This window comes from Oryzias latipes, chromosome 14 (assembly GCF_053564925.1).
Source record: "Oryzias latipes strain Hd-rR chromosome 14, Olatipes_Hd-rR_3.1".
Classification (NCBI taxonomy): domain Eukaryota; kingdom Metazoa; phylum Chordata; class Actinopteri; order Beloniformes; family Adrianichthyidae; genus Oryzias; species Oryzias latipes.
The window spans coordinates 15101161-15114383 of record NC_136250.1 but is presented as its reverse complement, the minus strand read 5'-3'; the positions used below and the strand labels follow the sequence as shown (position 1 = coordinate 15114383).

At 38.7% G+C, this 13223-nt stretch overlaps 2 protein-coding genes across 7 annotated transcripts; both read left to right on the top strand.

Annotated features, from left to right (window-relative positions):
- The first annotated feature begins 1473 nt into the window (after positions 1-1473).
- On the top strand, positions 1474-9175 carry si:ch211-114c12.2 (uncharacterized). 4 transcript variants are annotated; one of them, XM_078930588.1, is made up of 10 exons: positions 1474-1556; positions 3565-3626; positions 3755-4432; positions 4791-5429; positions 7554-7669; positions 7753-7861; positions 8108-8174; positions 8397-8468; positions 8556-8705; positions 8822-9175. In XM_078930588.1, the coding sequence occupies exons 1-9, from the start codon at positions 1539-1541 to the stop codon at positions 8694-8696; spliced, it is 1902 nt and encodes a 633-aa protein (XP_078786714.1). In that variant the 5' UTR covers positions 1474-1538; the 3' UTR covers positions 8697-8705; positions 8822-9175. The 4 variants fall into 4 exon arrangements, with proteins under 4 accessions (XP_078786714.1, XP_078786713.1, XP_023817941.1 ...); XM_078930587.1 differs by having other exon boundaries at positions 1476-1556; positions 8394-8468; XM_023962173.2 differs by lacking the exon at positions 1474-1556 and adding an exon at positions 1656-1794.
- Positions 9176-9628: 453 nt separating this feature from the next.
- On the top strand, positions 9629-13222 carry si:dkey-71d15.2 (SH3 domain-containing kinase-binding protein 1). Of its 3 annotated transcripts, none has more exons than XR_013647373.1 (6): positions 9637-9768; positions 10075-10091; positions 10788-10898; positions 12009-12220; positions 12481-12544; positions 12633-13222. XR_013647373.1 is itself a non-coding variant. In XM_078930598.1 (6 exons), the coding sequence occupies exons 1-6, from the start codon at positions 10061-10063 to the stop codon at positions 12669-12671; spliced, it is 510 nt and encodes a 169-aa protein (XP_078786724.1). In that variant the 5' UTR covers positions 9922-10060; the 3' UTR covers positions 12672-13222. The 3 variants fall into 3 exon arrangements, 1 of the variants encoding a protein (XP_078786724.1); XM_078930598.1 differs by lacking the exon at positions 9637-9768 and adding an exon at positions 10341-10393 and having other exon boundaries at positions 9922-10091; XR_013647372.1 differs by lacking the exon at positions 10075-10091 and having other exon boundaries at positions 9629-9768.
- The last annotated feature ends 1 nt before the right edge of the window (position 13223 follows it).

Below are 13223 nucleotides of genomic sequence, written 5' to 3'. Positions count from 1 at the left end.
GTTAATATTGTTGTTTATTTTTGAAAGATGTTGTTTTTTGTTCAGATGTGCATCAACAGGGGATTTAAATAAAAAAAAACTAATTTAATCTGTCTGAAAGCAAAACACAGCTAAACTGACAACACAACAGGAACACTTCAAAACCATGAGACATTTTGAGATTATTTTTTTCTGTTTTTTTCCTGAAGTGACATACGTGCATGTGCAGGAATGAGTTTGCAACTATTAACCTGGATTTAAGCACTTCTTTAACAGTGCATCATCACATTTGTAGAACATAGCAAATCTGATCTTTAGAACCATTTGCAAATAAACTCAAACATGTTAAAATCATGTTGAAATCAATTTCAGCACATTCTAATTATAAGGATTGTGTGGCTCACGGTGATCCAAATGCTTTGCAGCTGAAAAATTGAAAAATGACAAAGCTGTTTGTGCACCCTGAAAAACTGTTTTGCAGGTGGAGACAATATAAGACTAGTCCAACTTTTCTTTCCAGCTAGAATTATCTTACGTAAGTCAGAAAATAATATAAAATTATCCAATCACTGCCTGTGAATAAGCAATTAAACAGATTAGCTTTATGAGGAATGGATCATATTTGTCTTTATTATTATATAGCCATGGAGATGGTTGTTTATGTGGCGTTAAATTTTTTAATTTTATTTTTTTAAGAGAAACTAACTTGCTTTGGACAAATAAATCCCTTTGAATCGAACTGAATCAATACATGAGAGTTTAAAGGAACCAAGGAGAGGATAGAAATGTTAAATAAAGACCTGCATCCTGCTTTGTATTAAGTAAACCTGATTTAACAAGGACAATAGAATTTTAGATTAAAAAAGAATGTAAACGCTTTACACAAGTGGTTCTAGATGTTTGTGTCTGCTCATCAAACACAATTAAACTGTGTCACAGTCATCAAATGTCTTCAAGTACTGCAAACACTGTAAACTGTATGCTTGGGCATGGTCATTACTTCATGATCTAAGTCAATAAAAAGGAAAACTAAAAATGTGTAGCGCTTTTTTTATATGAATGTGAACAAGCAGTTCAGATGTTTATTTAGGAATGAGTTTCATAGAAGTTCATACAATGTAAACACACAACAAATGTATGCTACAAGGCAGAAAAATTTGAGAAATACTTATTATCAATTTAATTGCTTGTGAAAGCATGAACAATATCTCTGTGTTATCTTGGTTTTGTGCTCTGAACCTCTGAATAAAATAAAATAAAGGTAACTTAAGAAATTAGGACTTATAATCTTTTAATAGAATCCAAATGATATGTCTGAAATGAATGGACCACAGCTATCTATTTTTTGCAAAATGGTTACCAAAATAAAAGGCTTAGGCTATTTATAAATGTGGCTTTATCATCTTGCTTTCCTTTTATACATATAAAAAAATATGTTGTCAGTACCCTGTGTAGCCCAAAGGGTACACTTTTAAAGGTAAACACATTTTAGTATTATGGTGCTGTTTTTAAATGTTGTGTTTTATTTTGATGAAAGCAATTCAGAAGTAGAGTAAGTGATGGCAGTAATTTTTAAGGTAAGTAACTTATTGAAAATAAAATAAAACCAAGGACTACTAAACTGTAATATGCCCTGATTTGGAAGTACAGTAACTTGCTGTGTTTCGAGCCAAGAACGTCTATGTAATTTGTACTCCACAGAGGCAGGGGGCGCTGTAATTTACCATACTAACTGTTCGTAGTGGTTGGGAGATAAGTGCGGTTGATAACTGTGTCACACCTATATACACGTAGCTTTCGCTCAGGCAGCGTTTGGTAAGTAACTCTATAGTTTATAGTTCTATTTTTAATTCCCTCGTCTATTGCATGTAACGTACTAAAATAACTGAAATAAGCGATTTTGTTTTAATCGGCGCTGAGCTAGCTCAGTTTCTTTAGCCTGATTTAAGTTAGCTAGTAGTTAGCGCGACGTAAAGACTCGGCCTACTACATTTTGATCGACAATAACAAACTAGATGCAACATTAGATCGGAATAAGGGTCACTGAAGTTAAAATATTTGACTCCACTCTATGCGAAAAATAAGAAACGTAGGAGACGTTTGTCGGCAGCTGCGTAATGCTAAAATTGGAATCACGTTTCGCTTGTTCAGCGGGTCATAAACTGAGGCGGCTTTCTTCACCGTAACACAACCCACCTGAATATAAACGCACGATGGATTTTATTTTGTTAACCATTTCGCTGGATTAACGCTGGGTACATTTTAGTTTGTTTTAAAGCAAAGACAATTAAGTGTTGATGTGATTATATTAACGATCGAAACAGTTGTGATCGTGACCTACTAGGGTTTGGCTGCACTGAAAACTTTACACAACAGACGAAAATAGTATTTAAGTATTTATTGTTACATTTATTTCCCTCATTTAGATTTAATAGTCAGTTGTTGATTTTCTAAGAAATAAAATCTCAAGGCTTTAATTTTTTGTATCATTTTTAAAAGAATAAGTGACCAGATTATTGTATTATTGCATTATGTGACGCACTTTTGGTATCGATCTCTCCAACTGTTGTGATACCAAAATTTTTTTGAGTTTATTTCGACTAAATCCTTAGTTTGGTCCAGATTGTTTTTCGTTCAGGTAATAAAATCTGAGACTGGAAGAGTCATCACTTTGGTAATTACCTTATGAATATCAAACTACACACCATGTTCTTTACAGTTTTAGTACTTTTGTAAAGACTTATGGGGTTATAATTTATATTTATAAAGCTATTTTTCTATAACAGTTAAACTTATTGTCAATAAATTATTGTAATTGATTAAAAAAAACAGAGAAGTAGCATTATCATCAGTGTGTTGACATAACATTAGTCCCTGTTTTAACAGCTGTTCTTGGACGTCGCCATAAAAAGTTACAGAATCCCACACTATGCACCTAATATTTGCATTGGCGTGGAGTTCGACATAACCTGTTTGTTGTAAGGGTTTACTAGCCTCTGTACTGTTATTGCTCCCCACAATGACTTTGTAAAAATTATTTGGTCTTTTGATGGAGGTAGCTGAAAGTTGCGTCTGCCATTTTATTGATTCGTCAATAAAACATGTAACATTTAATCAGTTGCAGGATATTTTTATCAAATCTTTTAGGAATTAAACCTTGGGATAATGAGTGTGCAGTATTTTTAAAAAATACTTTTCGTTCAATACAGTGGACCCTCAGCACAAAGTGGTTAACCTCACAGTTTTGGGGACTTGTTTTAGGGCGATTGTGTTTAGCGTCCTGATCGACTGTAGACCATTGTCACTGAATCTCTTCTGTGCAGTGTTTCCTGTACCGAATGCGTTCAGCTCGTCAAATTTACACAAATCATTGATCACGATCAGATGTTTGTTTTCATTCTATAAAACTGGACATATTTTTCTACGAAGGTTTTAAATTTGACGGTTTTAACAAGAAAGGAAATTCCGAAAATGTTCATGTTTATCTGAAAAAAAAGGTATAAACTGCATAGTGACTGCCCTAATAATCACATCTACAATGGTTCTTTTGACAACTTGTTTTATTGTTGTTGTTTTTTTCTGTAGGTTAAACGGCCATTTCCAGAGATGGTTCGAACACAATTTGGACCAACACGTATAAAACCCAGGTGAGGTTTTTTTTTTCCAGTTTAGGGTTTTCTTTTCAGTTACTCTTAATTTTTATGGTTTCAAAATATTTCAAATGAGGTGGTGGTATATGTAGTAATCAATGGAGTTTTTATTCTTGTGCTTCTAGATCCTATGGAAGTGATCATGGACCTAATGAAGGGCACTATAACTCCAGCTCCAGAAATCGAAGAGATGACCAGGGCTACTCGCCTCGGCCCCCTGTTAACTGGAGAGAGTCTAGAGGTAGAGGACGAGGACAGCCGCCAACTGGCAGAAGAGTTCCTCAAATGGATGAGCAGAGGGAGTCACGTTTTAGTCACTGGAAGTCTCATAGTCAGGATTCCTTTCAATCATACCCTTCCAAAATGGAACCACACCACAGCTCTCGGAGGCAGTCGCCGTTTCGGCCTAACAGACCCCCCCACATTATGCCCCGTTCATCTTTTCACGGTCCAACACACGGACACCAAAGTCAAAGAAACCCACCTTTCCATGGCCACCCCTCAGGCCCGAGGTCACCCTCCCCGAGACAAAATCGAAACCACCCACCAGACAGAAGGTCTGGCCCCGCCCCAACTTACCAGGGATCATTCAGAGGCGCCAAAAGACAGGCCGGCTTCCCTCCACAGGATGAGCGAAGACGAGGCCCTCCTTTAAGAGGAAGACCCTATGAACACTCGGGTCGTGGCTTGAAGCGCTGGGAAGACTCTGGATCATTCCCTCTTCCACACAATGGAGAGCCACGGCCCTCTGGCTCACAGAGGAGCCCCAGAGAGATGCATGGGAGAGGCTCGTGTACAGAGAGGTACAGGAGTGAAGCAGCAGCCCAAGCTGGTTAAAATTGTTACAGAGATGGTCAGAAACTGACCGTTTCTCCTGGTCACCAAGGGTGTTTTTTTTTTTTTTTTTTTTTGAAGACCTCTACTCTGTCCCAGTTCATTATGTGTGATGAAGAAGTGACAGGGGTCTGATATACATTCATATATAGAGGAGGATGGTTACGTCTGTAATTGCTCTTTGAAAGTTAACCTCTACTTCCTGTTTGTATGTCTTGGCTTGTGAAGGGGCTACGTTTAAGCTAAAAGTCAAAATTCCACCTCCCTCTTGCAATGACAGTGGATCCATCATTGTAATGATTTCTCTATTGTTTGGTGGATATGCAGGTGGTCATCTGAACAAGAGTCCCGGCGGCAGCGCGGTCCTGTGGAGAGGCAGGGCAGCCGATCCCACAGTAGAGAGAGGGGACAGGATGTCCCTCGCCAACCCCCTTACAGACCCCCCTCATGGAGAGGAGGCCACTTTCCACCGTCCTCCTTCCAGCGGAGCCCCCAGGACAGGCAAGGGCCGCCACCACGCAAGAGGAGGATAGAAAACATCAGCATGCCTTCCTCAGACCCTGCAGCTGAGCACGGCCCTGCTAAGTACCCCAGAAGGGAGAGGCCTCAGCTACTAAGTACCCCCAGGCCTTTTGGTGGCAAGCCTTTGTCTCTTAGAGATAGAAGTTTCCTAGTTAAGAGTCAACACATGAGAGCAGAGTCTCTCATGATGCTCAGAATCCCTTCAACTGTCAAACCCAGGCCTCGCCTGGGCGACGTAGCTGCACATGGAACCCCCAGCTCTGTGCTCGCCCTCAGAAAGAAGCGTTTCCAATCCAACGCTGTTTCTCTTGAGAAAGAAGAGCCACGCAGGCCAAAACGACAAGAATCATCATCCAGTGACGAAAGCAATGCAAGCAAGTCCTCAAGTGACTCTGGCACAGGAAACGAACAGGTGGAGTCCCGCCGCTCCTTAAACCCGCACAGGTATGGTATTTTCATTGTAGCGCTGTTCGCAGGGGCTTGATGATGATTAGGAGGTCAAGAAAGAATGTGTGAAAGAGTGCCAGCAGTGGAAAATGGAGATGTCATGAGCTAATGTGCAACAGTGATTCATTCGGTTGATCTACAAAGTGTCTGAAATGCCTCCATGTCTGAGTCCCTAAAAATACCCACCTCTCAAGTTGGATGAAAAAATGGCATGCTCCAGTTTCAAACATTGCTCTGCTATAAATTTCAAGAGCAAAAGAAAATTGAAGACTTGGAGGGGGGGGAATATGTTGAGCTGTGGTTACAGAAGATTTGATATGCACAATGTGTTCAGCATGAAATCTCTTTACAATGCGGCAAAGATCTTTACACCAAAGAAAGTCAGATGCAAAAAAGTGAATGCATCAAAAGAAGAGGACACCAATGACCCAATATAACTGACGCCTTCATTGAGCAGTTTTAAAATGTGGTAACCCTGAAGAAAGAGAGAATCCAGTCCTCAGTGGTAGCGATTTATGCCCTGATAAATCCTCAAGAACCCATTTGGAACAAAGTGGAAGACCCTGATGAGTCAAAGAGACCACAGAAATGAGACATTATTGACAAGTCATCCCTGGATTGCAACAGCTGGAGATCGCTTTATCACTTCAAGACTTACTCTTTCAAAAAGTAATGCCAAGTATTTGACCCCCTTAAGGTCCATGTAGGATTGCCGATGATTGCAAAGAAGACATGCTAAAGCCTTTAACTTGGCAATGAAAAATCCCCCCCACAGTAGTTGACACAAGTTTGTCCAGTGTCTAAATGAAGAGGAAACCAGTGTGAAATAGTTAAACTCAGGAAGATCCATTTCTGCTAACACCAAAGTAGAAAGCTTCAGGATAAAACACTGAAAAGGAACCCGACTTGTATTTGTCCTCATGCCACATAAAGCCAATCTCTGCCCCTTAATGTTGTGCCTCTTTAGCACCACAAAAAGCTGCAGAAGCTCCGCTAAAGGAATGTTCTACATGTTAGTCGGACAAGAATGCTGGAAGTGCATCAAGATTGATATTTGCTTCTGCTCGAGTCAACTCTTTTACACCTTAAAAACCATCAGGTGGACATGTCCCTTCTGAATTAGAAAAAGAAAATACAGAAGTGAAATAAAAAAAGGCTTAAATTACTGTTAAAGGATGAGAAGTTTTGACAGCATTCACACCCAAGTTTGACAGAAGAATTTGAAAACAAAACAGATTACAAATACTCTCATCGCAAGGAAAGCTGGCCTTCATCTTCCCATCGTTTCAGATTTTCTAAATCCAGTTGCCCTGCCAATTATGTGAAGTCAACTAGCACAGAGGATGTATGTGTCTTTGGAGAAAATCGTCATGAATAGATGTTGGCCTTTGATGGAGATGACTCATTACATCCCAGCATTTTCTCACTTCTTCCAACCATAACTTGATGTTAAATCTGAAGAGGAAAGTGGATCTGTCCATCTTGTCTACAGACCTCTTTCAATCATCTTTGTCTTGAGGAGACAACCAATGCTGCAATCATCTCCAACACCGGAAGCCCGTTCGCTTGAAATGTGGAAAAGCAGTTGTGGAAAGAAGCTTCGGTCCTTGGTTTGGAAACGTTCTTCCTTCTACTTGAATAAAGAGGTCTGCGAGCACTTAAAGGTCTGTCTTGTGACGCTCTCATGGATGGAAACCAAGACTCAAGAGCACTCAAAAAAACCAATTGGATGAAACCAACGGATCTCCAGTCCTGCACTCAAGTCAAGAAGCTGCCCGCTGTGTTCCTCAGAAGGCCGATGGAAGACTTGGTTTAATTTAGGCCGGGCAAAGTCCTCCCAAGATTTGGCTCTAATATCTGCAGAATAAATGGAAAGAGCTCAGATTGAATCAGGTTACAAAATAGGATTAAAGGAGCATGGACTTGCCATAGTTTTTGTAAGTACCCCAAGTGATGACTTACTTATAACTTATCAGACATGTTACTGGATTGAAATGCTTATTTCTTTAAGAGCTGAAGGGTTAGTGTAATTTTCTTTTTCAGAGTTCTTTAACATGCAAATAAAGTAAAGGCTGTTGAGGATTAAAAATGAAGTACGAACCATCTTTTTGGACTTCACAGGTCTTCTCCAATAGAGAAACGGGATCTTGTAGTTTTGTCTCACTGGCCTCCCGGGCCCAGTTCCTCCTCTAAAGACTGCTCTCCTCCAAAAATTTCCAGCCCAAAGTCAAAGACAGGTGAGTGTTTGCTCTTGTCATGTTCTTCCAGCTCTGTTTATGTAGCATTTCCTGACAGGATGTTGTCCTTATTTCTCCTCTAGACCACAGTTCAGATGAAGACACCACACCCAACAGGCGACGCTCCAAATCTGCCAATTCCAGATCACCCGAAGACAGAAAACGTGGATATTTGGAAAAGAGAGTGTTTAGGTACAAATCTTATAAACCCAACAATTACTCCACTTCCCCTTTATGCATGCATATTTTTTAAGTACTCTGGTCCACATCTTTGGTTTTACTTGGCTGCATAAGGACAAGTTAGGACTGATTGGTTCAACAGGGCCTTTACTGAAAAATATCCAAGCAACTAAAACACTCAAATATGTTTTAAATGTTGTTGAAATTAAAATATTTGATCAAAATAATAATATTGTTTTGTGATCGTTATTTTTGTAGACCATTTAATCCAATGCAGGACAGTAGCAGGCCCACACGGCCTTTCAGGAGGCCACCACCTTTTCAGGTAAGGAAATCATTCAGACTCATTTTTCCATATTGAACTTTCTTTGAAAAACAAAGTGCAAGCTTTGATTCAAAGTACAAGGTAGAAAAATACAATTATGTTTCATTTAAAATATACATGACCAATATTGAATGTTTCTCTACGGTTACAATTTAAGAAAGCAGAAGAATTGATTTTAGACAAATGAGGACATTTCCAATTTTGTTTATTCTTTTTTAGCAGAGGGGACGGTTTCCTGCAGGTCCAAGGAGGATGGGCATGGAAATGCAAGGACATATTAGACGACCACTCATGGTTAGTTCTGTAAAGCTTTCTTCATCCTGAGATTTTTTTGGAAAAGCAATCAATCCACTGAAAGTCTCATTTCTTTTTCCTTTTTAGGAGACTTTGATACCACGTCCTTTTCTGAATCCTAAACCAGTCTTCAGAAAAAGCTACAGTATCATGTCCAAATACCGGAACATGAGAGTGATGCGTCAGCGCGCACCACCTTTCCGCGGTCCCAACCAACCCCGTTGGTGACAACCCAAGGTGTCTTTTTCTTTGTTTTTATCAAGCTGATTTTTAGTAAAGTTAACTGAGACATTTAATGAATCTGACTGTTTAATTTTTTTTTTTAAATGCGTTTTCTTGCGGTTCCATCTCAGGTTTGGGGAAGATTGGCTTCACCACCTGTCCAGATCACCTGCTGGATGGACACTACAGTCCGAGCTCACTGTCCATGCATCTCTGACCGGCTTGTTTTCTTTCAACTGTTGCTTACATCTCAACTGTCAAGTACAATGTGCTTTTTTTTTTTTGTTGTTGTTAAAATACTGCTGTGCTTCTAGAATACTTGGAACATTTTTTACGTCTTGTTTTGTGTTTTATTTTAGGATTGTTTGGGTTGCTGCTCTACAATTGTCCTCATTGCAATCATTGATTAGATGTTCACTTTGATATGTCAACTTTTAAACAAAGGATATGTTGAGTTTGACACTAAATAAACTCCAACCCATCAATTTGGTGAAGTGTGTTTCTGGTTATTTATTAAAACTTTTATTGTATAATGAAGAAGTTGAAGTTTGATTATAATTTGCATCCTGTTTAGCTTTCCTTTGGGTTAGGGATTTATTTTGTTGTCTTGTAGAATTACATCTTTGCTCATAAATTCAGTGTTGCCTGGTTTTTAAAATTGCATACTAGCTAAAATAACAAAATTTGAAAGATGGAATTTATTTCCGTAAGAGTTGATTTTGAATAATTGGATATATTTAATGTATCCACAAAGGGAGAACTTGAAGTCCCAATCTTGACTTTTACAGACACAATAAAATATCCAGATAGTGCGTAGCATTTCTGTGAAGGAATCCCACCCCTCAATATAAATGATTGGGTCTTCTTCATGTGAACCCTGTGAGGCGTCAGTCAGCCAAAGATGCCCTTCATCGTGCCCCGGTGGTATTTAAGGGGAGAGGGGGGAGCTCCTCTGTCCTGATCTAAACTTAGCTCTGCCAGAACCACTCCTCATCAAAACATGCTCCACAAAAGATTACAAAAGGAGTCCAGTTACGACAGACTCAGACTATTTTGTGCCTGAGCCTCCTACAACAAGGTGAGCGTACACTCTGGATCTCTTTTGGTGTAACTGTCAATAATCTGAGAAACTTTTACTAATCACCGGGTGATCCTTTAATCTGTTGAAGTGCTGCTTTTGGATGTATCTGTCACACATACCTCACTGCTGCGGCATGAGGGGTAAACAGTGTTTCAGTTTCTTATCTATAAACAGATCAATGTTGAGGATGGATGATCTGCTGCGTCATCAAGTTGTTTGATTTCTGCTCTGAGATTTTGTAGGTTTCTTTTGTCTTTTATTGTCTGCACTTGTATTCCTCACTGTCACGATGGACAACTATAGCTCGGCACTCATTCCTGGTAAGCCTTGCGACTGTTTACACTCTTGATGAAATTCTACCCCCCCACACCCCCACACACACACACCCTTCCAAACACATTGCTGCAGTCTGCTAAATGTAAGTGCGAGCTTTGGGATCCAAAAAAAGGAGCAAGTATGTGTGATGGCGAGTGTGAACATGAAGCACCCCATCTGCAGTCTGGGATTTGATCAACTCTGGAATCTGCAAGATGTGTTTTAACATTTGTTCTCCGTTTCCTATTCCAAAGACACAGAAGAGTTTGATTCAATTGTGTCTGAGGTGGAGAACCTGAGTGAGCAGGTAGCTCATGCTGAGATGTGAAGCTCAGTTCACTTTTTGTGTAAAGTGTAAAGTAACGGCACCCTATTGCACTGCACAAGAAAAGAATTGTATTAATGTGAGGCCCTGGTTGAAAAGTGTGTACTTCCTATACCTCCTCTGTCCTTGGGATAATATTGACTTTTTTGTGGCAACTTATACACAAACGCAAACTCACACAGATAATGCAACAGAAAACAAACTTTGGTCCAATCCGGAACAAACGGTTTCCCCAGTCTGAATACACCCTACATTTGATGAATTTTGAAGTGTTTTATATTGAAATAAAATACACAAAAATACAAACAAATATATTTAGAGGAGATGAAATAAAAATAGAAACATTTCAGGTGAGTTTAACGTCATTTACTTACAGGTAGCGATTATGATGGAGGAAAAAAGGCAGGAGAAACATTATCAAGATATAAACTCTTCATCTCACCAAGAAAGCTCTCAAGGAACAAGTCTGAACAGCTCTGCACTGAAGGTCAGATTCAAAGAGATGCATTTCTTGCAAGAATTAACAGCTAGTTGGAAGTAGGGTACTTCAGTAAGTTACTGTATATCCATCTAATCCCCGAGTATTCTATGATTGACATCAATGAATTTTCACTTATGAAGACCAAAAGCACTCATTAACCAAGTTGTATCCTGATGTCAAAAGTTTTAGCTCTTTAAAATGGGGGCCAATAAAAACTCAGTCACATTTGTAACCAGCTCCTATATGAAAACTACAATTAATTAATTGGTCTGAAAAGTACTCGGGTGGAACTGGTCAAATTTTTATAGAGGTAAATCTTTTCCCATCTTGTCCATTCCACAGTCATGTCCATAAAATGTAATGAGAATATCTGAGGTGTTTTCACAAAAATCCCAATTCAAGTAGAAGAGTATTTGTCTATCCGTCTTTTTTAAACTTTTTGGGGTTTCCTGCCTTCCCCCAACATATGCTACAGAAGAGGAACTGATCAGGATGTCTTTATATAGTTTAGTGCCAAAAAACAGAGATGTGTCATGCATTAAAATATGGACTTTAGATAGGTGTGAATAAACAGCTCCAAAACACAGGAACCCTTGTGTTTTGTGCCGTAATTGTATTTCTTACACGGCAGTAACCCTTCTATTGTTCGAAAATCCTGCTTATTCTTTCTTTTTAATAGATTTCTCATGGGAAAAACCCACTAACTCAACTCTGTTGATCATCCCACAAATATGTTCTCCTCGCAAATGTGGCAACATTTAAAATGGAAATAAACAAGCTCTCAAACAGAAGATTTATTACCAAAAAGTGTTGCTTCAACACAAAATACTGGAAAGTTATGCTCACATTATAATGATAAGGTCTCCTTTAGAAAAAGTTTCATCTTAGACTTTAAATTGTTGGAATGTATCACTTTTTATAAAATTTTGTTGTTTTTAGAGAAATTGTAGCTAAAATTCCAACACATGGTCTATAAAAAAAACAACAACGAAGCAACAAAGTGAGTTCATTTACTCAATAATGCATCAAAAGAACACGGAAAACTTGTCAACGCAGAGTTTAAAAAAAAAAGGTTTAATTTTGTTATTGTAATTAGTTTATTTTTTCTTTTAAAAGGCTGCAGAACCTGCGAGCGTGGCCACGCAGTCTTTCTCTTCTCTGCTGCCAAAGGCTCTCTCTTCTGTGCTCCATTCAGCACTTCCACCGAGTCAGAACTCAGCTTCCCAGAACTGTAGAAACCCTAATGGCCACTCACCGAACCTGGAACGGTTACAGACAGAGCTGAGAGACCTGCGAGACCAGTTCGAACAGATGAAGAGCCAGCACAAGTATGTCTAAGATTCTTTTTCTAAGCTTCCATTTTTAAACAGCACTTAAACAGGGAACCAAAGAAAAGGAGACATGACCTTCATCAGTTGTGCATTTTTTCAGCATTTTCACGCTCAAATAAATTGATATTTTTCTACCAGATGCTTTGACCATTAAGGGGGAAGAAAAAAGATGCTTTGACTATTAAGGGGGAGGAAAGAATCAATTTATAAGTGGAATTTTCTTTGCTTCATTAATTTAACACTATTTTACATTCCAGCAAAGAAATTAAACTGTTAATGAATGAACTTGATGAGGAGAAGAGGATTCGCCTAACTTTGCAGGTAAAGAAGATGCCTTTGGTAGGAGTTTTGTTTAACTTGTAACATGTTACATCAGAACATTTATAAATAAATCCAATTTTTATTTAAGATGGAAATTCAGCGTATCAAGAAGCACATGTCCAAATAAGCAAAAGGAAGCCATCAAAGAAAAGGAATTCTGAAGTGAAAACAGACATTTCATGAACTTACTTGATGGATGTTTCTGTGCAAGTTTTTAAACAAATATTCCCACTTCTTTCTGGTGATAAAGTATCCGCTAAAGTGGAGAAAAATAACGGTGGGAGGTTGGAAACTCGTCGGATTATGGAGTGAGCCGACCAGAAGAACTATTTACTGCTAGAAGATGAGGCCCAGCTTGATGTGACTCAGCCTGAAAGGCTCCAACAAACTGCTTCCTCTTGATATGGATATTGCATCTCATCATCACATACTAAACTTTAGGCTCAGGGGAGCATCAAGGGACTCCTTTCAGGATCTTTCATAAAAAAATAAAATAAATAGAAAAAATTCCAAGCAGAAGAAAATAATGAAGCAAAAACATTTTTTGTAGAAGAGAACAGACGTAAACTTTTATCACACTTAGAGGAAGAAAAAGAAACAGCGGGTTATTTATTTAAAGAAGCTTTTTATTGAATGCAAATGTGAAGGAGTATAATGAAATAAAAAAATATGAATTTGC

Excerpts from the sequence above, each read along its gene's own strand:
- si:ch211-114c12.2 (XM_078930587.1), top strand. Across the intron at positions 8,175-8,393 it reads GGAGGCCACCACCTTTTCAG|CAGAGGGGACGGTTTCCTGC; the intron begins GTAAGGAAATCA and ends ATTCTTTTTTAG. Across the intron at positions 8,469-8,555 it reads ATATTAGACGACCACTCATG|GAGACTTTGATACCACGTCC; the intron begins GTTAGTTCTGTA and ends TTTCCTTTTTAG.
- si:dkey-71d15.2 (XM_078930598.1), top strand. The coding sequence starts at position 10,061 with ATGGACAACTATAGCTCGGCACTCATTCCTG. Across the intron at positions 10,899-12,008 it reads TGAACAGCTCTGCACTGAAG|GCTGCAGAACCTGCGAGCGT; the intron begins GTCAGATTCAAA and ends TTCTTTTAAAAG. Across the intron at positions 12,221-12,480 it reads CAGATGAAGAGCCAGCACAA|CAAAGAAATTAAACTGTTAA; the intron begins GTATGTCTAAGA and ends TTTACATTCCAG.